Source organism: Onychostoma macrolepis, chromosome 15 (genome assembly GCF_012432095.1).
Source record: "Onychostoma macrolepis isolate SWU-2019 chromosome 15, ASM1243209v1, whole genome shotgun sequence".
In the NCBI taxonomy this organism is placed as follows: Eukaryota; Metazoa; Chordata; class Actinopteri; order Cypriniformes; family Cyprinidae; genus Onychostoma; species Onychostoma macrolepis.
In genome coordinates, this window is record NC_081169.1 from 21,704,744 (window position 1) to 21,731,182 (window position 26,439).

A 26,439-nucleotide genomic window follows, 5' to 3' on the forward strand; every position below is an offset into this window, starting at 1 on the left:
CTACATATCACTGACCACAACAGCACAATTGACATATTGCATGCGTTTTATTCACGTAAAAAGGTCATAAAGCAAGTTTATTTATTTTGTAAACAATGGTTAATAATGTTATTTTTCTAAGTTGAAGTTTTGTTTATCTGCAGTTCAATGCCTTCAGTGGTTTTCACAAGGTGTGCAAAGCTAACGTGTTGTGAAGTACAACTGAGTTTTTTTTATGCACATGATAGTCACCGTGTCATTAAAGGGAATGTGGATCTGTCATATGAAGACACCGAAAATATGAACATTAAAAAAGGGAAAATGAAGTCACACAGCCACTGCTGCATTTTTAAGTTGCCAAATTCATAAAAGAACACTTTGCAGGGTACTTGCCATAGTTTACCGTATCACTGAAGCATTTACTACTGTTTTTTAAATTATTTTTATTTTGTTTTATTCCTTGTTTTCTATGAATGTAATCAAACGAATGAAAAATAAAAAATACTGCATTAGAAATGAAAGTTTGTTCATTCTGGCCCACAAAAGCAATGAGTTCTGAATCAGGAGAGCATTTGTACTTTATATAGAGTCATGATTCTGGTTTTACAAACATGTGCGAGCGAAAGCCAGTGTTGTTTAAGCCACTAAATACAGTATTCTGTAATAAAACTGTACAGTGTATAAGAACAACGGGATATGTGAAGCATTTGAAACACAGTATTTAAACTGCAATAATGCACTCTTGATGTAGCATCTCTAAAAGTACCCCTAAAAATGAAGGTTGTGACACTAAATTTAAAGGTCGTCATATCAGAGATTTTTGTAATAGAATTCTTCCCATTTGACTATGTAACTTGGGTAACTTGAATCTACTGTATTGCCAATACACATGAAAAACTGAATTAAAATGCTTCAGACTCTAGTTTCCAATGTACCAAACAACTGTAACAGTCTCTTTATATGTCAGTATGCACTAGAAATAAAAGCACATGATTTACCGAGCCAAATAACGATGTTGGAAGTGGTTATTTTCCATCTTGTCTTCTAAATGTCACAGCGTTTAATGGGGTGTTGCTTTATAAATTCATTAAGAAGATGGCAGGCAGAGCGACTTATGGTTGCCTTGCATTTCTTTTCTTCTGGTATCTTCTCGATCCACATGTCATTGTTCAGTACATATCTGAAACTTCAGAAACAACAGAAGAAGAATGTATTACAAATCAAAAACAGCAATTTGCATTCCCTTGTCTTTTCAATAAACGATTTCAAGGCTTACTGTTGTCCGTCATTATTGAGCACTGATATTGTGTCATCCTGCCCCATGATCAGATAGTGAGCTTCATTTTTCAGCTCCATTTCGTGACAAGATAAGCGCAGTATCATCTGACGTGTGGCATCTTTCTGGACACCAGAATCCAGCACCCCTTAAACAGGAAAATTGTTCATATATTATTTATGCAGTAACAATTTACAATAAGTTTCTATTTTAACAGCATTAGTGCATTAGGTAATGTATTATGTACTTTACAGAATCCATAACATTTACATTTATTAATTTATTAGACACTTTTATCCAAAATGGATAACGTACAGTCAGCAATTATAGGTTTTTTTTTTTTTTTAAGTAATGGCTAGCTGACTGTACTTTATGCAAATACTCACCACATCCCATATTTCCTGGCCAAAATATGTTTTAAAAATATAACATTTATTTAGTTTCAACCTTCATATACAAATATATATTTCAAAATGTATTTCGGGGCAAGAAAATACACTATCTATCTATCTAGTATTTTTTTTTATGAAGAGCAAAATACATTTTTAAATGCTTGTAATAATATTTTTAAAAAATATAATAAAATTGCAAAAAAAAAAAATAGTCTACTAAAATATTTACAGAAATATATATTTAAACATTTTATATTTGTATATTTTGAAATATATTTAAGAATATACGTTGATGAAAAATACTGGTTTAAGTTTAACTAATTTTATGATCAAGTTTACCTGTTATCTTAAAAATTCCACTAAGAAAAAGAAGTCCATTACAATAGTATTATTATTACAGTAATATTAATACTAAAGTCCACTGAGGTCATTTTCAGTATGAACACGAGGACGTAGTAAATCTTGACGGGAGAGACATGAAATTAGTCCAAAATAATTTCACGCTATGATCAAATTACTTATTTTATTGTTTATATTATTATACAGTAAGTTTTTAAACCGCTGGATGGCGTAATTCAACCATCAAAATTAAGTTTTCAAAATAGCAGTCAACTTACCAATCTGAAGAACATCAGTGACTAATGTGGTATAGTACATAAAAACGTCATCAGTGCTTGAGTTGAGAATTTTGATCACATAGCCTATAGAAAACAGAACACATTTTAAATACATGTAAGCATACTGAGACTTATCAACATATTTGTACATGATTTGCTTTTAGTTTCTCACCATAGTCAACAACAGGACTGTAACATGCATAGCTACTCCGGGTGTCCGGTTTCATATCCTTGCTAAAGGTGACTTTCAGCTTTGGACAACCACCTGAAAATAAGTGTGAAATATAAAATAGATACCTTGTTTCCACTTAAGCAAAACATATATTACAGTAGACTAGTGTTTTTCCCACCTTCGGCACATGTACACACATCCCCGCTACACAGTTTGGAAATCATGGAGCTTTTGTGAGGGGCTGTATAGAATATTTCACATCTCTTTTCTGTGTAAAACATTGAATAAATAGCATTAGTCAGTGTTCAGCACTCAGAAGTGTTGTCAGCAAAGCGATTGGTTCATAGAGTTTGATGACCTGGGCTGTAATAGTCATAGATGACAGCAGAAGCAGGTTGGACGAGGCCCATGGGAACAACCTGCTCAGCACCAAACTGAAGACACTCCTCGCTTTCAGTGATCTATTGACATAAAATCAAATCATTTATGTATTTAAGCTCGATCTGCTGCATAAATACTGATGAGCCAGTTTAACCACATTATAGCATTTATGTTTAAACTCAGCAGTAAAGAAAAACTGAAAACGAAGCAAGACATATACCAAGAAGATATATCAGATTCATGGAATACTGGAATAGAAACTCTTCTGTTACCTTTACAAAATAAAGAAAGACTTTATTATGGTGGACTTCATAGTGATCCATGTACCTCTCTGAGCCCTTTACATTCTGTGAAGAAAAAAAAAAACATTCAAATGTTAATTAATTTGTAATATATGTATTATCTATAACAAAACACACATTACATTTGGTGATGGTATTAGATGGAAATTTAAGATGGATTCTTTAAGTCTAATTTTTTTTATTGATTTTATATTTTGCATTTATTTATTTTATGATGTCTTATTTTATTATTATTTTATGTTTGATTTTTATTTGTTATTTTGATGCTCAATGCTTATTCCTAAAATAACATACTATTTACAATATAATCAAATAATAAAAAGAAGTTCTGGAAATATCATGGAGTACAGAGAGAAAGACAGAGTTAGATTTTTTTTTTTTTTAGGAATTGTTAAAAAAAAAACAAAAAAAACATATGCACATGTTCCAAATCCTTGGTGTTTGGTATCAGTCCGCTTAGAAGTGAGATGTCCACTATGACCATGCCAACAGTATTCTTCTTTTTCATGCTGTGTGAAGACAGAAAATAAACAAATAGCTGATTTCAGAGAGACCAAATAAGTAATCATAATTCTGCTGAATATTTATATAACAAATCAATAATTTACATGCATAAAGAGACTGTTTTCTGTGCTCACCCCACACACACTGTGTATATGACTGAACTCTCTTTCTTTTGCACCTCTGAGATTTGTCTTTTTCTGCGGCTACGAAGATCAAACCATTCGATGCTGCTCATGGGCTCATCTTTTTGATCTTCATCGGCGTCATAATTGTAATAGTCCTCAAACAATTCTTCTTTATCGTGTATTTCTAGAGAAGAGAATATTGACTTTTAGTTTGATTATATCTAAGGTAAAATATTATTAGATAACGTTTGCTCCTCCTCCTCACCACCTGAGATCACCCACGCTCAAATATTAGAACTCTCATTAACTTTTTAATCTTCAATATCCTGTCTTGCAGCACAATAGGTACATGCTTTTTATATGAAATGTATACATTGCAGTGCACTTAATTTATATTTAATTTCTGGTTTAGAGTGACCTCTTCCATGATATTTTACTTACTGTATTCCAGCTCTCCTTTCACTGTAACACTAAGGTGAAACCGATCACAGTGTGATTCATCCTTCTTCATAGTTCTGTATGTCTGCACAAGCTGTGATGAGCAAAATGGCATTCATAATACTATAAACTGAAACATAATAGATCAACATTGAATTAAACTTGGAAAAAATGTCTTACTGCTAACGTTCCACGTCCAGTTCCCTGAACATTTAGGGAAACTTTACCAACATTTCTGACCTGTGAGAGCAAGTACACATAGTGAAGAGTCTTCTACTTATTAAATATGTGATAAAGTATGCCATAACATCACATTTTTTAAAACTTTATAGTAACTTGAAGGTGAAATTAGTAGGAGGGGCTTAATAATTTAGGAGAGAATTTGATTGGACAAAAATTTGGGCAGTACTGTTTCCAGGTTGTTAATGTACTACATGCAAATTTATCAACTTTGCATATAGGAATATACTAGAACTGTTTCTAAGTCATTTTTATTACCTTAACAGCTGTTGCAGTGAGTGCATTATATTTGGTCAAATGTAAATCTTGTTTTTTGCCATTTGCAAGGCACATTTCCACCCTCAGATTCAAGTCTTCTACATCATTGTTCTGCATGCTGTATTTCGTCAGAGCCTCAAGGGCCACAACTGTGTCCTATAATTAAAAGAAAAAAAAAAAAAAAAAAAAGTGGATTAATTAAATTAATGCAAGCTGAAAAACCAACCAAGACAAAAGATTGTAGAAATGGGGCGCACGTTTAAAAATGCTCATTTGCCAAAATGGCCTGGCCTTCAAACTATTATTTTTACTTTGTGTCTTGTTATCAGATAATTTTTTTTTTTTTTTTTTTTTTTTTTAATTATAAGAAAATTTGCAACACTAGCCCCAGTTTTAATTTACTATGGTATTAAATGTACTTTTACAGCAGTGTGAGGTTAGACTGTTAGACTTCAATTCAAGTCGCTGTCATTTCTATAGAGTTTTATGCAATACAGATTGTGAAATCAGCTTCACATAGATAAACAGGAAATAGCAAAATCAATTCATTAAACAACTATGACCACTCTAAAAATAAACACAGCTGTCTTTCACATTTGAGTACACACAGTTTTTATTGACCCTGTCTGTGAAATCCAGGCCAAAGTCACAAAATCTAATTATGAGATAACAAGCATCAAAGTTTGATTTTATCCATTAATTTCACTATGATTTCAATTCTGACATGGCATTAGATATCAATGTTACACTTTTACAGAACGTTCTTTACCTTATGATATGAGGTATGATTTTATGTAGAAAACAGTGACTTTAGATGGGTTTTCACAGGTCGGGGTAATGTTTTATGGGTTTTTAACATATTAGTACAGAACATTTTATTCAAATGCTCATAATATAACGCATGTAATTGTGTGTAGGGCCTGTTGCCACCAGACATTTTTTTTTTTTCAAATTTGTGAAACTCCTCATATCAGAATAAAAGGTAGGCTACACTACTGTTCAAAAGTTTGGAGTATATGATAAAAAAATTAAAAATAAAATCCCCAAGGCTGCATTTACTTAAACAAAAATATAATAAAAACAGTAATAGTGTTAAATCTTATTACGATTGAAAAGAACTGTTTTCTATTATTCATATATTTTAAAAATGTCATTTACTCCCGTGATGCAAACAAAGCTGAATAAAAATTATTCTTTGAATAAAAAGTTCAAAAGAACAACATTTATTTGCAAACAGAAATCCTTTGTAACATTATAAATGTATTTAATTTAACGTGTCCTTGACAAATACTAATTAAAGTACCAATTAAAAAAAAAAACCTGACCTCAAAACTTCAATAATCGACAAATTGACAGGTGATTGACAGGTGATCTGACCAATCATTACGCAGAATCTGCCATTTTTGTCCAGCAAACAAACCAGACAGGAGAGCAGAGTGTCAGTAGACTTGAATTTGAAAAAGTATATGTATTGGCGTCTCTCCACGGTTAAAACAAGATACCTTCTGATGCTCATTCATATTTGTTTCATGTTATAACAAGTAAAGATGAAGAAATAATCGGTTAACTTGGTGCTTGAATTGAGGCGCTACAGTGATCGGTCACGACACGGGTATAATTTGAAAGCTGAGATTTTGTTTCATACCTAATGTAACATGCTCTGTCTTGTCTGTTGGCGCGTTGTCAGTTTGCTCTTTGCTCCGTAATGTATTTTTCACTGTGTGAGATTGTGAGAGTGAGGCGGGTCTTTGCAAAGGGTCAATTAAAAATATGAACACATTTAAATCACATCTAATCATTTCATGGTTGAAATACCACAACCCACCTGTGTGGACTGGAATCCACCACCATATTTGCGCTGCTCTGTCAGCCAGTTTGCAGCTTGTTTAGCGGTGGCCTTGTCCTGCAAAGACAGTGCGCTGAGCAAAGCATATGCTGTGGTCTCCACAGATTCAGCGTCAGCTTTACCTGCCAAATTACCTCTGCCACCCTTGGCATTCCAGAAACACTTTTCTTCATAGAAAGAAGAGAAAAGGTGATGTGAGAATTGAAATATATGATGCTGAGCTAATAAATTGTGCCCACATTTTTATCATATATCTTTTGCTTATATTAAGTAGTTTAGGGCCTAACAGAAAGAATTTGAGATGTAAAAATGCAGGTAATATCTTCATTACTGACCACTGCCACAATTAGCAATGCTTTTTAGCTTTCGGTGTGCTTGTTGGGCTTCTGCACTTTGCTGGTCTTGCAGTGACAAGGCATAAGCTGTGATTGCAAGCGAGTAGGGACTTTTCAAAACATCCAACTGTCCCTCAAGGTAGGACTTTGCTTCACCTATTGCTACTCTCTGGAAATAAATGGAAGTTTGTACAAGTTTGCTTATTCAGTAGTTAATGAATAGATGACATATTTTGTAGCTAGAGTTAATGTTACCAGTTCTGTGTCACTTCCCAGGTCATACACTTTCAAAGCATGGTTCATTGAAATAAGGATGAAGGCAGTTAGGGGAACATCATCTTTCGCCTGTCCAACTCCACCCTGAGGACAAATATTATTTTTTGTTTAATCATTGTTAGCAATCATCATTGACAAATAAAAGCAATGCACCCCTTTGGCTATACCTTCATTCCTCTGTCATACAGTCGATTCGGATCATCCCATGCACCATTGCTCTTCTGTTTGGAAATTAGATAAGACATGGACTCCTGAATATAAGAATCTTTCACACTGATAATGTCCCGAGACTCTGTCAGCTCCTTGGCAATAAATGCTGTAAGCCTATTGAAAGATTGGATAGATATTGAAAAAAAAAAAAAAAACACTTTTGCACAAATACATGTCATGTAAAAACAACAACAACAACAGTCTTCAATTATGTGTGGATTTCTTATAGTTAATATAACAATTATTTCAATAAATTTTAACCATTTGGCAGACACTTTTGTCAAGGCCTTGGCATTGCAAGTGCCATGTATTACCAGTTATACCAACTATACAGCCAAAAACATACCATATACTGCTGGGAGTCTTTAGAAACGCTCCGTAAGAACCATCACTTTTCTTGTATGTGAGGACTGTGTTGTAACCTGGTACATGAGAAGATGAAAAAAGATGTATGTGGTATATGTGATTTTCAACATGCATTTGTCGCGTATATTTTGAACAACTCTTGCCTGTCATATTTATATGCGACTATATGATGCATACAATATTGTTAAAAATTTTAGGGTCAGTAAGATTTTTTTAAAATAAATTACTACTTGTATTCCGCAAAGATGCATTCATTTTATCAAAAGTTACAGCAAATACATTTATAATGTCAAAATAATTATATTCCAAACAAATTCTGTTCATTTAATCTTTCTATTCATCAAATGATCCTGAAAAAAAAAAAAAAAAACTATCAGTTTCAACAACTGTTGAAAAATATATTAAGCAGCACAACAATAACAACTGTCAAGATTGATGATAATAATAATAAATTTGTTTCTTGAGCACTAAATCAGCATTTTAGAATCATTTCTGAAGGATCATGTAAGACTTAAGACTGGAGTAAAGGCTCCTGAAAATTAGGAATAAATTACAATTTAAAGTTGTTTTAAAGGCAGCGGCTATTTAAACTAAATGCCGAGTTCACACTGCACGATTTTCAAAGTCATCGGATCACCGTTGTTTTCACACTGCACGAATATCTGGGGTAGCATTCAGTCGCTGCTGTGTTCACATTGCACGATGGATCGGCGACAGGGGGTTACACTCTGCATAACTTTACAATAGGGAGAATTGCCGACAACTCTGTCTGGTCTGCAAACTACAGCCAAACGCACACGAGAAGTGATAAGGTAATAACACAAGATCACACTGATATTATGGTCTATAAATCCTCTCCGAACACACAATTAACAAAGATGACTTGCTAACAAACATACTTCTGCTGGGAAATTTTTATATACAAATATAAGTAGCTTACTTGAAAGTGAAACCAACGTGTTGTGCATTTTATGAGTTTATTTCTTATAGCCTATAAAAGCCCTCAAAGTTATGAAAAAGAAAAATGCAATAAATCTCTTGTCTTTTATAGAAGAATATTATTCACAGGAAAAATCTATAGCCCCTTCGTCATCTTCATGTAGCCTACCTGTTCTGTATATTCTAATGCAAAGCACGTTGTTTGTAAATGGCTAACGTTAATCGCTTTGTATAAAATAAAAAAAGTCCTCCCCTAACTTCCCGCTGCCCTGTATCCTGCTCTCTCATTGGCTGTAGGTCATTGCCGATGTATTTTGTAAGTGAAAGCTGTAGAAACCAAGACAGCTAATTGTGGTTTTAAACTACTCTTTATGGTCAGAACATGACAAAGACTTCATGTTTCTGAATTCTTTACACTTTTCCAGTCATTTTGTCTTAATAAAATAAATATCTTAATAGTTTAGTTTCTGCATGTTCTAATGAGGGATATTGTTTCAAATTAAGAAAAAAAGGTTTGTGCTGCCTGATAATATTAATAATAATATACATTTTTTTTGGTCTCTTAGAAATGCACATTTGATAGTAGTAGCAGTAGTAGTAGCTTGAGTTAGGATTCAGATGTAAATTGATCAAATTCAAAATGATCAAAATCAGTAACATCTGTAAAAAATTATTTTCAAATTAAAGGTACATTAAGCAATATTTGAAAAACGGTTTTGAAAACCGTGTCAGACCGAGACCCAAAGAACACTTGCAGCCAGTCATCAGGGCCGTGACGACAGGGAGTGAGTGCACAGGATGGATATTAGCAGATCAACTATAGATAAAGAGAGATGGGGGATGAAAAAAAAAGAAAACAGAGGAACAACACATTAAAAAGACATTACGATCAGGCAAGAGGTAGGACCCGCATAAATATCGGAGCAGCCTTCCAGCGGTTGGGAGAACTCAAGGAGCGGGAAGGCCTGGAATCGGACGCCGAGGTTGCTTTGTTTGTTCTTTATGAGAGGCCGTTCAAGACATTATTCAAACTTTACTCGCGCACACACCATCAAACTCTCTCTCATACACTACTATACCGTCTCTCACACACTATCAAAGCTTTCACACACACCATCAAACTCTCTCTCATACACTACTATACCATCTCTCACACACTATCAAAGCTTTCACACACACCATCAAACTCTCTCTCATACACTACTATACCGTCTCTCACACACTACCAAACTCACTCACACGCACTATCAAACTCTCTCACGCGCACACTACCAAACTCATTCACATGCACTATCAAACTTTATAACGCGTTGACAGCGTGATTTTGAATGTACATTTCCTGAAGAAAATTTGAGTGGTGCTTGCCGTGGCAAAACTCAGCACTCGGTTGCTTGGTCGGCATGAGTGTTTTCCACGGCACTGCTAGGCGGTTGCTAGGGCACTCGGTGTGGTTGCTGGGGTACCCAGGGTGGTTGCTAAGTTATTGCTATGCGGTTGCTAGGGTAATCAGGTTGGTTGCTAAGGTGTTGCTATGCGGTTGCTAGGGTACTCAAGGTGGTTTCTAGGGTACCCAGGGTGCTTGCCAGGATGTTACTATGTGGTTGCTAGGGTACTTGGGGTGGTTGCTAGGGTGTTGCTATGCGGTTGCTAGGGTATTCAGGGTGGTTGCTAAGGTAAATTGTGAGGTTGCTATGCAGTTGCTATGGTACTTGGGGTAGTTGCAAGGGTGTTGCTAGGCAGTTACTAGTTGTCACAGATCGTCACTATGGAGTTTTATAGAGTTCTTAGTTTGAATTAGCACTTAGCTAATCACTATTAGCATGTAGCTATTCACTGCTAGCATGTGTAGCATGTTTGGGAGTCCTATTTGTTAGCATGAGTCAAAAGAACCAACTGCCAAGTCTATACGACATTCTGATGCAAAGATATAGGACTTGATAAATGGTCGCTTCCTGTTATCGCCACAACCAAAACGAAAATGACAAAACATTGTCAAAACGATATTTGTAAATATTACATAAGTGAAGAAATCAAAGTTACGATCGGCTTACTGTACTTGAACTAGATTGATCTCATTTAATTTTGGCGTTCAGCCAATCAGAAACCGCATAAACGTCACTACCTCATTCACAAACAGTATCATGTGACAGTTTGACAGTAGGTGTATGAATGAGGAGAAGGGGGAGGCTGCAGACCTGAAGCAAACAGTATGAAACAGGCAGCTAAGAGATAATTGCCACGTTCCTATGGCATCGCTGTCACGCTGTCAAGAGTATAGAGTTTGATAGTGCGTGTGAGTGAGTTTGGTAGTGTGCACGCGAGAGAGTTTGATAGTGCATGTGAGTGAGTTTGGTAGTGTGCGCATGAGAGAGTTTGATAGTGTGTGTGAGTGAGTTTGGTAGTGTGCACGCGAGAGAGTTTGATAGTGCATGTGAGTGAGTTTGGTAGTGTGCGCATGAGAGAGTTTGATAGTGTGTGTGAGTGAGTTTGGTAGTGTGCACGCGAGAGAGTTTGATAGTGCATGTGAGTGAGTTTGGTAGTGTGCGCATGAGAGAGTTTGATAGTGTGTGTGAGTGAGTTTGGTAGTGTGCGCATGAGAGAGTTTGATAGTGCATGTGAGTGAGTTTGGTAGTGTGAGCATGAGAGAGTTTGATAGTGTGTGTGAGTGAGTTTGGTAGTGTGAGCATGAGAGAGTTTGATAGTGTGTGTGAGTGAGTTTGGTAGTGTGCGCATGAGAGAGTTTGATAGTGCATGTGAGTGAGTTTGGTAGTGTGAGCATGAGAGAGTTTGATAGTGTGTGTGAGTGAGTTTGGTAGTGTGTGAGAGACGGTATAGTAGTGTATGAGAGAGAGTTTGATGGTGTGTGCACGAGTAAAGCTTGAATAATGTCTTGAACGGCCTCTCATATTGTTTCACATAACTTCATACCCTCAGCAGGTGTTACGAGATTTTCAGTTTCTGAGATTTTCAGTTTCAGTGGGCGGAGCATCATGAATATTCATGAGTTTCCCGGACATGCACGTGGAATCCACAGAGAGCTGGGGCTCCTCACTAGGTAGACATAGTGAGGAGCCCCAGCTCTCTGTGGATTCCACGTGCATGTCCACCTGGATCTTATGTGATCGGAGAAACTCAGCTGTAACACTCTGCTCATAACAAACTCCTATTCTAAAGAGATATTGCCGGCTGTAGGTGTTATTCGCCCAACAGAATGTCCATAGGATGGGAAAAAACACACAAATCGCCAAACAAATCCTGCTAATTACTTATAAAGCCCTAAAGGTCTAGCTCCTCAGTACTTGAGTGAGCTCTTATAGCATTATAGTCCTTCATGTCTGCTGCATTCTCAAAAGTCTGGCCATTTGATAATACCTAGAATATTAAAATCAACTGCGACAGCAGATCCTTTTCCTATTTAGCTCCCAAAATCTGGAACAATCTACCTAACATTGTTCGGGAGGCAAACACAGTCGGTTTAAAATCAGTTTAAATCTAGATTAAAGACCCATCTCTTTAGCCTGGCTTACACATAAAACACTAACACATTTATATTATTCAAATCCACTAAACGATTGATAGGCTGCATTAATTAGGTCAACCAGAACCGGGAACACTTTCCATAACACCCGATGTACTCGCTACATCGTAAGAAGAATGGTATCTATGCTAATATTAGTCTGTTTTGACCCTTATTCCATAGTCACCGTAGCCACCGAGATCCAGTCCGTATCCAGTCCAGAAGGTGGAGCAGCACCTAGAGATGACCCCTACAGCCCTGAATGTCAGCAGAGACCACGGCCATTGGGACAAGACCACTGGAACCAGACTAGTCCTCTGCTCAATCTGACTTTGCTGCAGCTTGGAATTAAACTGTAAGTTTCGTCTGGCCAGAGGAGAACTGCTCCCCCGACTGAGCCTGGTTTCTCCCAAGGTTTCCCCCCCGCCCCATTTCTGTCACAGATGGGAGTTTTGGTTCCTTGCCGCTGTCGCCTTTGGCTTGCTTAGTTGGGGACACTTCATTTCCAGCGATATCGTCAACTTGATTGCACAGATACTATTTGAACTGAACAGAGCTGGACGATGACGTCACTGAATCAATGATAAACTGACTTTAACTGAAAATTCAGTGTTGTCCTTTTTTACTTTTGTCCTTTTGCAACAGTAAATGCAACAGTTATTGTGTAAAGCTACACACTATTTTCCTATTTAGTACTGTAAAGCTGCTTTGACATCTGTATTGTCAAAAGCGCTATATAAATAAAGATGACTTGACCTACTGTGTTTTGGATCAAATAAATACAGCCTTGCTGAGAATAAGAGACTACTTTCAAAAACAAAAAAAGTCTTACTGACCCCAAACTTTTAAATAGATTACTCTTAAAAAGTACAGTTTTGTGAAGCTTTTAATCTAGTGTTGTTATCACTGTTAAATAAATTTTTCACTCTCTTAGAGAATACCTCCTCACCCTTATAGTTTATAAACTGTTAGAACATTTAATGTTGTGTCATCTACAGGTGTGCATACGCACCGGTTTGGATCATTGACTGGGCCTCATCTCTGCGTTCAGCGTTCAGTGATATCCATTGTTTGGTGGCATCCAGGTACCTCATGGCATAAATAGCGGGAGACATCTTCACCATAGTTTGCTCCGCACAGCCAGTGGGCAGCTGAATGAGTTTATTGATACCCTCCAGGTTTAGACAGTTCTCAACCGACTCACTCATCACCCCACCTGCAAAATAACAGGGTCATTATCTCTCTCATGAACTTAATGAATGCGTATGGTAGAGGAAATATATCTATCTATATCCCACCTCACCTTTTAAACTCAAAGAGATTTCTGAGTCCATCCCACCAGGAATCTCATCAGCAGGGACTGGAATATCAATCTCTAATTTCCTCACTGTGCACATGAGAAGACAAAAAATGTTATCACAGTGATGAAAAGCCTAAGAACAGATCTACTGATTATATAAGCTTATTGGATTCTTACATTTCGGATCAATGCTGTACATTCTGTCAATAGTGGCAATTTCCCCTTCCCCCTAAACACAAAGGATTCGAAAGAGTGTTTTTCAGTGTCATATTGAATTAATTAAGGCAAATAAGAACACTTCCTTCAGTTTCTCAGGTATGTGGAACTGAAGCGCAGTAAAATCTGTGTATGCCATCTTGACACACTTTACCTCCACACGGAGCAGCTTTTCTACTCCATCATTAACAGTGTTTGAGGCTTCAGCCAGAACTATGATGGGGATACTTCCGATAACAAGGGGCACCACGGTGAAATACACAGCTACTGCCGAGTTACCAGGAACCATGACCTCCTCCTTCACCTCACTCCCGCCTGCAGTGCACAAACCTTCCTTCTTCTCCATCTTCACTTTTACCTACAGAGACACGATACGGCATTTCAATCCTGTTTGTCACACTTTGCCAGACTCTACTCATTTGTCTAATATTTTTCAGGCACGTGTGCTATGGGGCTTTTCCACTGCATGGTACGGCTTGGTACAGCTCACTTCTGGGGGGTTTTCCACTGCATACCTAGTACCTAGAGGTTCCAAGTGAGCTGTACCAATAATAAAATGTGACATGTAAATAAAGCTTCATTAAATTTACCTTTAAACTCTCTTCCTTGTAATTGTACACAACAGCTTTAACCTGAAGCTGCTCATTTCTCTTCACAGAGTAAGGAAGGTTTACAGACAAAAAGAAATCCTTGAAGACCCTCAGGGGCTTCGGTTCAGCAATGCAGAATCCTGGAGAGAGAGAAAAAAAAAAAAATGATCAGCATCTAAACAGCACACAAAATGATATAAAGCCAAAAAACCCTTTTGTTTTCAAGAAAAGTTTTGTCGTCAAGATTTTAAGTTACTGTCAACCTTTTGTGGGAGAAATGCCCACAGCCTGGACTTCCCATGTGGTTATGGAATCAGGAGCAACTACATCATGCCTAAAAGTTTACAAAAAACATAACGTATTGACATAAAAAAAAATAGCATTAGAGCTGATTTATTATGTTCATTAGAACAGAAAAACAAGGGATTCAGGTGACCTGATAATGCCAGTGCTATCTGTTTGAATAACGGTCCACATCCATGACTGTGGGAAATATTTACGGGTGTAGATAGCGTCCTCGTTAATCACAATTTCGTCCAGTGTGTCGTCAGTGACTACAGTGAGAAACAGACAGAGAGTAGTTAGAGAGTTCAGCTTTTGAAAGTAGCAACTTTGGCAAGCACAGTTTACACTCCTTGCCCTAAACAAAACAAACAATTTTTATTAGTAATAATAATAATAAAATAATTATTGTTATTTAAAATTTTACATTTTATGATTTAAAATGATTTTATAAATGAGTGATAATAACAAACATATTAACAACAACAACAAGAATTCCAGAAATGTTGGGATGTTTATTAAATTTGAATAAAATGAAAGCTAAAAGAATTTCAAAATCACATGAGCCAATATTTTATTCACAATAGAACATAGATAACAAATGTTTAAACTGAGAAATTTTACAATTTTATGCACAACATGAGCTCATTTCAAATTTGATGCCTGCTACAGGTCTGAAAATAGTTGGGACGGGGCCATGTTTACCATGGTGTAGCATCTCCTCTTCTTTTCAAAACAGTTTGAAGACGTCTGAGCATCGAGGTTATGAGTTTCTTGAGTTTTGGAGTTGGAATTTGGTCCCATTCTTGCCTGATATAGGGTTCCAGCTGCTGAAGAGTTTGTGGTCATCTCTTTTCGTTTAATGATGCGCCAAATGTTCTCTATAGGTGAAAGATCTGGACTGCAGGCAGGCCAATTCATCACCCGGACTCTTCTACCACAAAGCAATGCTGTTGTAATAGCTGCAGTATGTGGTTTTGCATTGTCCTTCTGAAATACACAAGGCCTTCCCTGAAATAGACAGCCATCTGGAGGGGAGCATACGTTGCTTTAAAACCTTTATATACCTTTCAGCATTCATAGTGCCTTCCAAAACATACAAGCTGCCCATACCGTATGCACTTATGCACTCCCATACCATCAGAGATGCTGGCTTTTGAACTGTACGCTGATAACACGCTGGAAGATCTCCCTCCTCTTTAGCCCGGAGGACACGGCATCCGGGATTGCCAAAAAGAATGTCAAATTTGGACTCGTCTGACCATAAAACACTTTTCCACTTTGAAACAGTCCATTTTAAATGAGCCTTGGCCCACAGGACACGACGGCGCTTCTGGACCATGCTCATATATGGCTTCCTTTTTGCATGATAGAGCTTTAGTTGGCTGCAGATGGAACGGCGGATTGCATTTACTGACAGTGGTTTCTGGAAGTATTCCTGGGCCCATTTAGTAATGTCAATGACAGAATCATGCCGATGAGTGATGCAGTGTCGTCTGAGGCCTGAAGACCATGGGCATCCAACAAAGGTCTTCGGCCATGTCCCTTACGCAAAGAGATTTCTCCAGTTTCTCTGAATCTTTTGATGATGTTATGCACTGTAGATGGTGAGATTTGCAAAGCCTTTGCAATCTAACGTTGAGGAACGTTGTTTTTAAAGTATTCCACAATCTTTTTATGCACTCTTTCACATATTGGAGAGCCTCTGCCCATCTTTACTTCTGAAAGACTCTGCCTCTCCAAGACATCCCTTTTATAGCTAATCATGTTACAGACCTGATGTCAATTAACTTACAGTAATTAGTTGCTAGATGTTCTCTCAGCTGAGTCTTTTCAAAAAGTCTTGCTTTTTCAGCCCTTTGTTGCCCCCGTGCCAACTTTTTTGAGACCTGTAGAAGGCATCAAATTTGAAATGAGCTCATTTAGTGGATAAGTGTAAAATCTCTCCGTTTAAACATTTGTTATGTTCTCTATGTTCTATTGTGAATAAAATATTGGCTCATGGGATTTGAAAGTCTTTTAGTTTTCATTTTATTCAAATTTAAAAAATGTCCCAACATTTCCGGAATTAGGGTTGTACACTAAAATGACTTCACTGCTCAGTCACATTTTTCGTATTTTTTTTATATTAAAATTGATTGGTTGTGAGTAAGCAGTGAGGCCAATTTAGTATTAATATAGACAAAATGTATGGATTTGAATATATTATTATTATTAAAATATACTAAACTGGCTTCATTGCTCTCTCACATTTTATGTCTGGTTTGATTTAGATAACTTGCTTGAAAGCAATGTAGAATTGTGCAATCAATGTGGCTTTAATCTAAGAACCCCCTTCCGAGAAGTTATGCAAGACAAATGGTACCTCTTCCAAGGCTGGTTTTTCTGTTCTGCAACTTCTCCCTCTTCCTCCTCTCATTTGCAGCTTCGCAGCACTGTTTAAAAGCCTTCCGACAGCTTTCCGATTCTTTTACTCTTTTGAGACGCTCATCACAGGACGTATGCATTTTGTTAGGCTTTACACCATCAAAACAACATTTCCTGTCATGGTTCTTGAATCTGTTGACTATGGTGATATCATTATTTGACATGTGATTAAAAAGAAAATTATGCAAGGAATGAGAGTTAAAATGTTGTTTCGCATCTTACCGACTTCATTGTATTTTTTAACATAGTCTGCTACTCTTCTGATGCGAGGTTTAGGTTTCAAGTTGTAACACTTATGTTCTGAGAAGAAATAAAAAAAAAAAACTGTATGGATCACACTTTTATGCTTTTGCATGGTTCTTGAATATTTATTTACCTTGGGGTAAAGGGGTTTTCGTATCACAGTTACACATGAAAGTTAGCCCAGCTCTCTGCAGAACAGCACTGGAATCCTCTCCTCCTCCGATCGAGCAGGCCAGGTCATATGAATTCATATACTCAAACATCTGTGAGTAAAAACAAATGATCTCCATCATAAGCAACAATACTGAAAAGAGACATGGAACACTTTTAGAAGTACACTAGCATAGTGTACAAGATATCCACAAAATTAGATTTTGTGGGGTTCACCATTGTACATAATCACAAATGTGTTACCTTTTGAAGCCTTAGCTTGTTTTTGTTCAGAATATAAACCGCAGAGTCCACTGCGGCAAGAGCCACCTTACTCTTCGGATCTGTTCTGATCACCACTTCAAGCTTAGTTGCAGGTTTTATCTCAGGCAGTGGATCAATTTCTACCTGCACAAAAATTTTTTATTTTACATTTGAGTGAAAATACATTCTAATATATAATTAGAAATATACAAATATACAAGTAATATCACTTCACCAAATTTAGATTCTGAAAGATTCACTCATCAGTTATACCTTGCCTTTGCAGACATCTTTCACATCGACCCACACAGAGTCAGCCACTATTTTTTCTTTTGGTGAAGAGCCCGTAAAATAGTAGGCGACCAGGCGAAAAGAAGGCACCATCTCCACGTTGACATTTACATTGACTGTTGTGATTTCAGTTCTCGGCACACTTCCCACCTGCACAATTTGCCCCTTACTCCAAACCTATTGTGGAAATAATTATTTTGAAGACATTAGATTGATGATAAAGCACAGTATTGCTCTCTGGTAAAAACCTGCCAAAAAACCCCCAAAAAACATCAGAGCTGTGGTACATTTCCCAAAAGCATCGTTAGCTAACTATGGTGGTAAGTTCCACTGAACTCTATTGGTAATGATGGAACTTGTGACCATAGTTGCTTTTGGGAAACACACCTCTGATCATTCTTACCATAAAGTAAATAAAAGTGGGTTTTGCTGCACCCTGAGGTGTAATGTCCCGTAATGTGACTTTTAAGGCCTCTCCAGGCTGTAGGAACTGATGTTCCACTTCCAAACTAAGATAGCTGTGTTCCTCAGGTCTTGTTGCAATGACCGTCATCTTTTTATCACTACGAATGACCTCCTGGTCTCTCCCCTCAGCAAATACCTGCAAAAATAATAGGGTCATGCTTTATTTTAAGGTCATATTCTTGCTATTAACAAACCATTAACTATGACTTTTGCCCCAGTAAATTCCTAATTTGCTACTTATTAATAGTTAGTAAGGTAGTTCTTAGTGTTTAGGTATTGGGTAGGATTAGGAATGTAAAATATGGTCATGCAGAATATGTGCTTTATAAGTACTAATAAACAGCCAATTTGTTAATAATTGGCACGCTAATAAGGCAAGGCAAGTTTATTTATATAGCACATTTCATACACAATGGTAATTCAAAGTGCTTTACATGAAAGGAAGTAAAATAATCATAAAAACTTTTAAAATGATTTAGAAATTGATTTAAAATGAATTTAAAAATAGTTAAAAACAGAAAATGATTATACATAAAATACAGTGCAGTCAGTTCGGATGTAGCACAGTGCTCATTCAATAAATGCACAGCTAAACAGACTGCATTTAAATGTGGCTAATGTTTTAGCACATCTGATCTCTTCTGGAAGCTAATTCCAACTGCAGGCAGCAAAATAGCTAAAAGCGGACTCCCCTTGTTTTGTGTGAACCCTTGGTATTTCTAACTGACTCGATCCTAATGATCTGAGTGGTCTGTTAGGTTTATATTCAGTGAGCATATCTGCAATGTATTTAGGTCCTAGGCCATTAAATTATTTATAAACAAGTAAAAGTACTTTAAAATAAATCCTAAATGTAACTGGAAGCCAGTGTAAGGACCTGAGGACTGGTGTGATATGCTCAGATTTTCAGATTCTTGTCAGAATTCTGGCAGCAGCGTTCTGGATGAGCTGCAGCTGTCTCATGGTCTTCTTTGGAAGGCCGGTGAGGAGACCATTACAATAATCCACCCTGCTGGTGATAAAGGCATGAACAAGTTTCTCCGTCTTGACTGGAAACAAAACATCTAATTCTTGCAATGTTTTTGAGATGATAGTATGCTGATTCAGTTACTGTTTTGACATGACTACTGAAACTAAGGTCTGTCTCCAGATTCACACCAAGATTATTGACTTGATTTTTAGTTGTTTGACCCCTAGAGTCAAGGTATGCATTCACCTTGAGAACTTCATCTTTGTTTCCAAATGCAATGACTTTAGTTTTCTCCTTGTTTAACTGAAGAAATTATTTGACTTAGTGGGAGCATATACAGGCTAAACAGGAGCGTTGCAAGAATTGAGCCCTGTGGGACTCCGCACGTCATAGACGTCCACTTAGACTTATGCTCTCCTATACTCACATAATAACCTCTCCCTTCTAAGTATGATCTGAACCATTTGAGTACCATCCCAGAAAGCCCAACCCAGTTTTCTAGTCTCTCTAGAAGTATGTTATGACCGACAGTGTCAAACGCAGCACTAAAATCTAGTAGTACCAGCACTGACATTTTGCCAGAATCAGAATTAAAATGAAAATCATTTATTAATTATTAATACATTTATTTATATCTTAATGAGTGCTGTCTCTGTGCAACTAGTTAATAGTGAGAATTGGTCCCCATACTAAAGTGTTACCAATAATAGTTATTAAATTGATAGTTTCAGTCCTGGATGCTGATTGGTCAATAGCAAAGCCATAAGAACACATGAAAGGTTGATATTGTTGTTGACAGCTATTTCAAAACAACGTAATTGTATATTTTGGTCCCTTAAAGGAATAGTTCACCCAAAATTGAAAATTTGTTAAAAATCTACAAGATGTAGATTAATTTTTCTCTTCATTGGAACAGATTTTTAGCATTACATCACTTGCACACCAATGGGTGCCGTCAGAATGAGAGTCCAAAAAGCTGAATGACTTTTTCAAACCTCTTCCAATGAATAAACTCATCTACATCTTGGATGGCCTCAGGAAAATGTAAAATTTTGGGTGAAGTATTTCTTTAATTTGGACTTTGGGATGAAAATAAGGATATAACAAAATTATTATCATGTGAAATCTTACCGTTACAGCTAAATTTTTAGCCTGTGGTGGGATCTGAAAGGACATGGCTACATCTCCCATGTGATTTCCCCAGCCTTCATTTTTCAGAATCTGCTCTGGTGGTCCGTCTATTGTAACAGTGGCTGTAAATTTCAAGTTTGGGACTCTGTTGCCATCTGGATAAGCTGCAGTGGCCTGCAATAAATAGAAAAGAAATTACAAAACCTTTTTTGTGTGAATGTGTGTCACGGTGCACACACACGAGGGAAGCGAGGAGACTTGGATAAACTCAAACAAACAGTCTTTAAATCCAAACAAGGCAATACAAGGCAGGGCAGGGCAGACACACAGGAACACCGGGAGTAACGAGTAGACCAGACCATAAAGGAACTGAACGGGCAGGAACTAATATACACTGGATAATTACACACATCTGAACTAAATAAACTAATAATCACACTGAACAAAGACAGGAACATGACCAAATATAGAAAGATGAGGGCGGGAAACACACTACACACAACAGAGGGCTGACATGACTCCCCCCTCCCGGAAGGCGCGTCCCGCGCCGTAACAGTACCACCGGGGAGGGGGGGGTGGGCGCTCTGGAAGCCCCTCAGGACAGACACGGACAGGATGACAGGACGGGGACCTCCAGAGCGGAACAGACAGTTCGGGGCGCCATGGCGGATCTGGGATCTCAGGAGGTCATGGCGGTGCAGGGAGCTCAGGAGGTCTCCATGGACATGACAAGACAAGACTGGATTAAAACTGCTCCTGTGGACACAACACGACTTTAAAATGACTCTGGTCTGGGGCTGGAGCCTGCACTGGACTCTGGTCAGGACACTTGGAACGGCACTCCTGGCCGTCACTACGGAACGGGCTTGGGGGAGCCACAGCCGGCGGACTTGAACTCGGAGCGGCCGGCGGGCTTGATGTAGCCACAGCCAGAAGATATGAGCGAGCGGCAGCCCACGAACTTGACTAATGAGAGGCCGGCAGGCTTGGGTTAGTCACAGCCGGTGGGCTGGACAGATGATCGGCCAACAGATTTGACAAATGATGGACCGGCAGGCTTGAGTGAGCCGTGGCCGGCGGGCTGACTTCGAAGCGCCCGGTGAACTTGACTGATGTGTGGCCGGTGAACTTGACATGCATGAGAGTTCGGTGGGATCACCGCGAGTCCGCCGGCCACGCATCAGCTGCGGGCTAGAGCGGGAAGATGAGCGGCGACTTCCATGCCGCGGGGGAAACACAAACAGGAACAAAAAAAAAAAAAACTTTCAAAAACGGAAAACAAAACGGTGAAAAAGGAGTGCCGCTTACTTTCGTATAGGTCTGGTCTTCTGTCACGGTGCACACACACGAGAGAAGCGAGGAGACGTGGATAAACTTAAAGTCTTTAATCCAAACAAGGCAATACAAGGCAGACACACAGGAACCCCGGGAGTAAGGACTAGACCAGACCAAAAGGAAGTGAACGGGCAGGAACTAATATACACTGGATAATTACACACACACCTGAACTAAATAAACTAATAATCACACTGAACAAGGACAGGAACATGACCAAATATAGAAAGATGAGGGCGGGAAACACACAACACACAACAGAAGACTGACAATGTGCAGGTGTGGCATTAACATACATATATTTTAAGTCATAGAAACTCAAGAATACATTTAAAGGGGTCATGTGATGATGCTAAAAATAACATTATTTTGTGTATTTGGTGTAATGCAATGTGTTTACGTGGTTTAAGGTTAAAAAAACAAATTATTTTCCACATACTGTAGATTATTGTTGCTCCTCTCTGCCCCGCCTTTCTGAAACGCATCGATTTTTACAAAGCTCATCGTTCTGAAAAGTGCAGTGTGCTTTGATTGGCCAGCTATCCAGTGTGTTGTGATTGGCTGAATACCTCAAGCGTGTGACGGAAATGTTACGCCCCTTACCATATTTGGAAACACACAGCGTCTCCACGATGTGGTGGTAGCATCAGCAATGGGCGAATTTCAAACGGAAGTGAGCATCCCTATGCCCTACTCCCTTAAAAGGGCAGAGCCCTTGAAGTGTGTTCTTTGAAGGGTGTAGGGGCATAACCGTCTCGTATAGGCATTTGGAACTCCCTTGGAGAAGGGAATGACCGTCCAAAGTTCCGCGTGCATGCAGAATTCGGCACTCTTTCAGTTGTTGCAAATAAATATTTATTATTATTATTATTATTTTATTCAAATATTATCTAATTGTGTCTTATTACTATTAAACTTTATCAAGCTAAACTTGCTTAAATTTCTTTCACTACCATCTTATAGTAAGATGAAATATTTTATAAATAAAAATATTTTGTATTACATTAAATTAAAGACAAATTTAATTAGCCTACTCTACTTACATTTGTATGTGAAGTTGAAATCAACCCCAACTTTGCTTTAAAATGCATTGCACGACCTCATAACTGAAGATCACATGATCACACACGGAAATTACTTCCGTGAAGTGACCATGGCATGTTGGAACGTCCCTTGAAATGGTGTCCCCTTCCCGAAGCGACCTTCAAAAGTGAAAAACGCTGTTTGGAATTCGCCCAATACTACAGCGAGAATAAAAGTTACGCCTTCTTTCTTTGCGTAAACATTTGGGCTGTGTTATTCAAATCTTCCAACACAGTGACGTAGATTTGTGGGGGCGTGTTTGAATGAGGCATTTTAGAAAGGCGTGGTTGAGTCTTAACTTTTAGAAAGAATATCTCTTTGGGTTTGAGACTTTAATCTTTGCAACTTTACGGATCTTATCTATGCACGAACAGCTTGTAACACTCCAAAGAGAAAGGAAACTATGAAATTGCATCATATGACCTCTTTAAATTCGGAAATGCTTTAGGCCACATACCACCACGGAAAACATGCCACCTGGGGTGAAATATGTCTTGGTTTTTGACAGATCAACAAGATATGGGGATGTCACAATCTTCACAGAAGTACTCTCAGCTTCCTCCAGATTGCCACCTGCATAAAATAAGGATGAATATTCATTATGATATAATTTTTAATCATTAAACATATTTTCATTTCAATCTAGGGATAAAAAGTAGCTTTAATTGAATAAAATAAGTGAATAAACATTATTTCATCAATATAATTTGGCACTTGTAACTAGAATATTTCTGGATTGCATGCATTTCCTGATCTAATCATTAGGCTGCTTTTTGTTTATGACTCACTTGCTTTTTCCAAAACCGAGACTGCGATATAAAGATAATATCCCTCTATATGGCCATGAGTGTTATTTTCTGATGCTGTCTTTAAGTCTTCAGTGAGTACCTCTGTTTTTGCAGTACCATCCTCTACCTACATAACAGCAGAATACAGCTATCAAATAGATCAAATCAGATAATGACAAGCACATATTATTTCTTTAATTATCAGAAAGACATGTTTAATATAATTTAAGCTTTTTTTCTGATGCAAAATTATTTACTTACTGCTATCTGCCTTTCAGTGCCTGGAAGATATATCTTATTACCCTTTTCATCAATCAATCCAAATCGAATATATGCTATGCCGCTGACCCCCTTCCCATAAGTATATCTGAGAACACCAAAAGCTGATGAGTAACATGGCAAAATCTGAAGTCAACACCAAACCCAATCAGCATGTGACATTAGTGTACGTACCTAGCAGAGATGTTGAATGGAAAGGACTCGCTTTTCAAAATATGGTAAGGCTGTGAAGCCTCAATGGTAACCTCAAATGTGGGCAAAACTATAAAGAATGAAATGCCATTTCTAAGGGTTAAAGTAACAAGTGAAAAAATATGAATGATTAGAACAGATGCACCTGGAGTTTCATAACACCTACCATATTCCTTGACCTCAAACTCCAATGATGTGGTAGATTCAGGGTACTTATGATATGACGCAATGATTTTCCAGTTGCCTGCCCTGAAGGATTAATACAATTACGCAGAATAACGACATAGCTGTCCACATATTGTAATGTTGCCCATTGTATAAGAATATATGATATGTATATACTGCATATGTATATGTAATATTAACAACCAAAGCTTTAATCACTCACAAATACATAAACACTTTAGTGTTTAGTGTTAGCTTTTTAGTGTTTATTTATTGTTCATGCAGTTAACTTACTCCTCTACTTCTGGTATTGTGATAGTTTTTTCCAAAATTTGGTCAGAAATCAAAATATGATTGTAAACAATAAAGCCTTTGCAGTTCTGTAAAAAGAAGAAAAAAAAGCCTGCTCATTCCAGGCAATTGTCAGTACTATTTGCATTTCATCATTGACAGAAACAACTTACAATTATTTGAACATGGATTTCATCCTTTATGGGAACCATGTAGTTGTCTAGGGTGAAGATTCTGTATTTGACTGGGAAACAGAATAAAGAGAAACTAAACAAGAGTGGCAATTTTAATACTAGTAAGATTTAACAAAAGTAAAAGAAAAAAATATATTAATAATAAATAAGAAAATAAATCATCATACCAGTTTCTCCTGGATTATAAATTGGCTTGTCTGTTTGGATGAAGATGTAGCCTCTTTTTGTTGACAAAAAAATGCTGGCTTTTTTTGCATTTTTGTCTTGGCCCATAAAGACATCACTGCTTGTGGCTGCAAGTTGAACATACTCTTCCACTTTTCTACTTCCATACAAGCTACGATCAACCTGTGGTACATGAGTTGAGAAGTTGAGAAACACTCTTTAAAACTTTTACTAAATATGAAGTGTACTGTACAGACATACCTTAAGTTTTACTACAGCCTGGTAGTTATTGTTGTTATTGAGGATTATATTTTTCGTTTCGGACACAATTGTTTCAGAGATCTGGTCTTGAAAGTATAGCTGCATACTGGTTGCTTTAGTTGCTCCATGAAGCTGCACACTCACAGTCTCTTCCACTCCCACATGAATTATATTTGGAGCAACAATTAGGAATCTACACATGAATGACAGCACACACAGGGAGAGGATAGAACAAGATGCAAGAAACATTTAAAAAATTTAGTCAATTCTAGTACTTACGTGGGTCTCTGTGCCTCCACTGTAAGAAAAACAAAAAAGGCAAAAAACAAAGGGCAGATCATCTTGCTGTAAAACTTGTTCATATGTGATCATTCCATTAGGACAGCTACTAACATCACCTACATACTAACTCAGTGTACAAGGGCTATTTCCCACCTTCACAAAATTGGGCTTTGACACTGGGAAAGAAAAAAAAGGTAGAGGATGGGGGGAAAAAAGGAAATCTTGGCAAAAACAGCATGGTCATGTGATTTACAAGAAATCTTGTTCATAACAAAACACAGCAGGGAGAGCAGCTGTCTGGAGCAAAGGCAACAAGAAAAGAAAACAACAATCTAACTAACCTTTTGAGCGGTAACTTACGTCCCACATATGGGATTTAGAACGTTCGGTGAAGTGCACTGCGATTGTCATATTACAACTATGCAGTGTTTTTAACCACATAAATTCAGACATTTAAATACACATAAGTACTAGTAAAACAATACATTTAGAGCTTGTAAAATACACACAGATGTCTATGGAAGTAACAATAACAATCCATTCAAATTTAATTTGCCGATGTGTTTTATTCATATCAGATACACATAGTGTATCTATAAAGTTCACTCTATTCTTCACCCAGTTCACCCGCCACTTACTTACATGTATTTCGGGAGAAATTGATAAATTCACGTGCTGTAAATCAGACTGACAGTGCTCATCTGTCATACAGTGTTATTGTGGCCGCGGTGTGTTACGTGACAAGCAGGACGCGTCGCCATGGAAACAGTAAAGGCAAAAGTTCTAAAATAACGGTCGCCTTAAAAAAAAAAAAAACTCACTCTGGGGGGACCGCTAGAATATTTTAAACTCACCACTGAAAGGGTTAATAAAGCACTTTTATGTAATATTTTATGCCATGT

General features: G+C 37.5%; 1 protein-coding gene across 2 annotated transcripts; it reads right to left on the bottom strand.

Annotated features, from left to right (window-relative positions):
• Positions 1 to 405: 405 nt before the first annotated feature.
• On the bottom strand, positions 406 to 26,257 carry c4 (complement component 4). Of its 2 annotated transcripts, XM_058799584.1 has the most exons (42): positions 26,180 to 26,257; positions 25,535 to 25,553; positions 25,256 to 25,448; positions 24,997 to 25,177; positions 24,809 to 24,879; positions 24,639 to 24,724; positions 24,346 to 24,428; positions 24,162 to 24,249; positions 23,970 to 24,075; positions 23,709 to 23,835; positions 23,378 to 23,493; positions 20,503 to 20,676; positions 18,340 to 18,537; positions 17,919 to 18,113; positions 17,646 to 17,789; positions 17,365 to 17,494; positions 17,211 to 17,288; positions 16,927 to 17,127; positions 14,716 to 14,833; positions 14,543 to 14,613; positions 14,280 to 14,419; positions 13,844 to 14,047; positions 13,651 to 13,702; positions 13,477 to 13,560; positions 13,186 to 13,389; positions 7,698 to 7,773; positions 7,309 to 7,465; positions 7,121 to 7,225; positions 6,866 to 7,034; positions 6,510 to 6,697; positions 4,685 to 4,840; positions 4,367 to 4,426; positions 4,190 to 4,280; positions 3,758 to 3,932; positions 3,541 to 3,628; positions 3,090 to 3,164; positions 2,795 to 2,897; positions 2,615 to 2,704; positions 2,437 to 2,529; positions 2,265 to 2,348; positions 1,256 to 1,403; positions 406 to 1,165 (listed from the first exon to the last, which is right to left on the bottom strand). In XM_058799584.1, the coding sequence occupies exons 3-42, from the start codon at positions 25,358 to 25,360 to the stop codon at positions 1,024 to 1,026; spliced, it is 4,956 nt and encodes a 1,651-aa protein (XP_058655567.1). In that variant the 5' UTR covers positions 25,361 to 25,448; positions 25,535 to 25,553; positions 26,180 to 26,257; the 3' UTR covers positions 406 to 1,023. The 2 variants fall into 2 exon arrangements, with proteins under 2 accessions (XP_058655567.1, XP_058655566.1); XM_058799583.1 differs by lacking the exon at positions 26,180 to 26,257 and having other exon boundaries at positions 25,535 to 25,714.
• Positions 26,258 to 26,439: the final 182 nt, after the last annotated feature.

Coding starts and splice junctions, on each gene's coding strand:
- c4 (XM_058799583.1), bottom strand. CDS start 25,617: ATGAACAAGTTTTACAGCAAGATGATCTGCCCTTTGTTTTTTGCCTTT. Junction 7,226..7,308: donor TGTATGACAGAGGAATGAAG/GTATAGCCAAAG, acceptor ATTTGTCCTCAG/GGTGGAGTTGGACAGGCGAA. Junction 4,841..6,509: donor GTGGATTCCAGTCCACACAG/GTGGGTTGTGGT, acceptor TTTTAATTATAG/GACACAGTTGTGGCCCTTGA.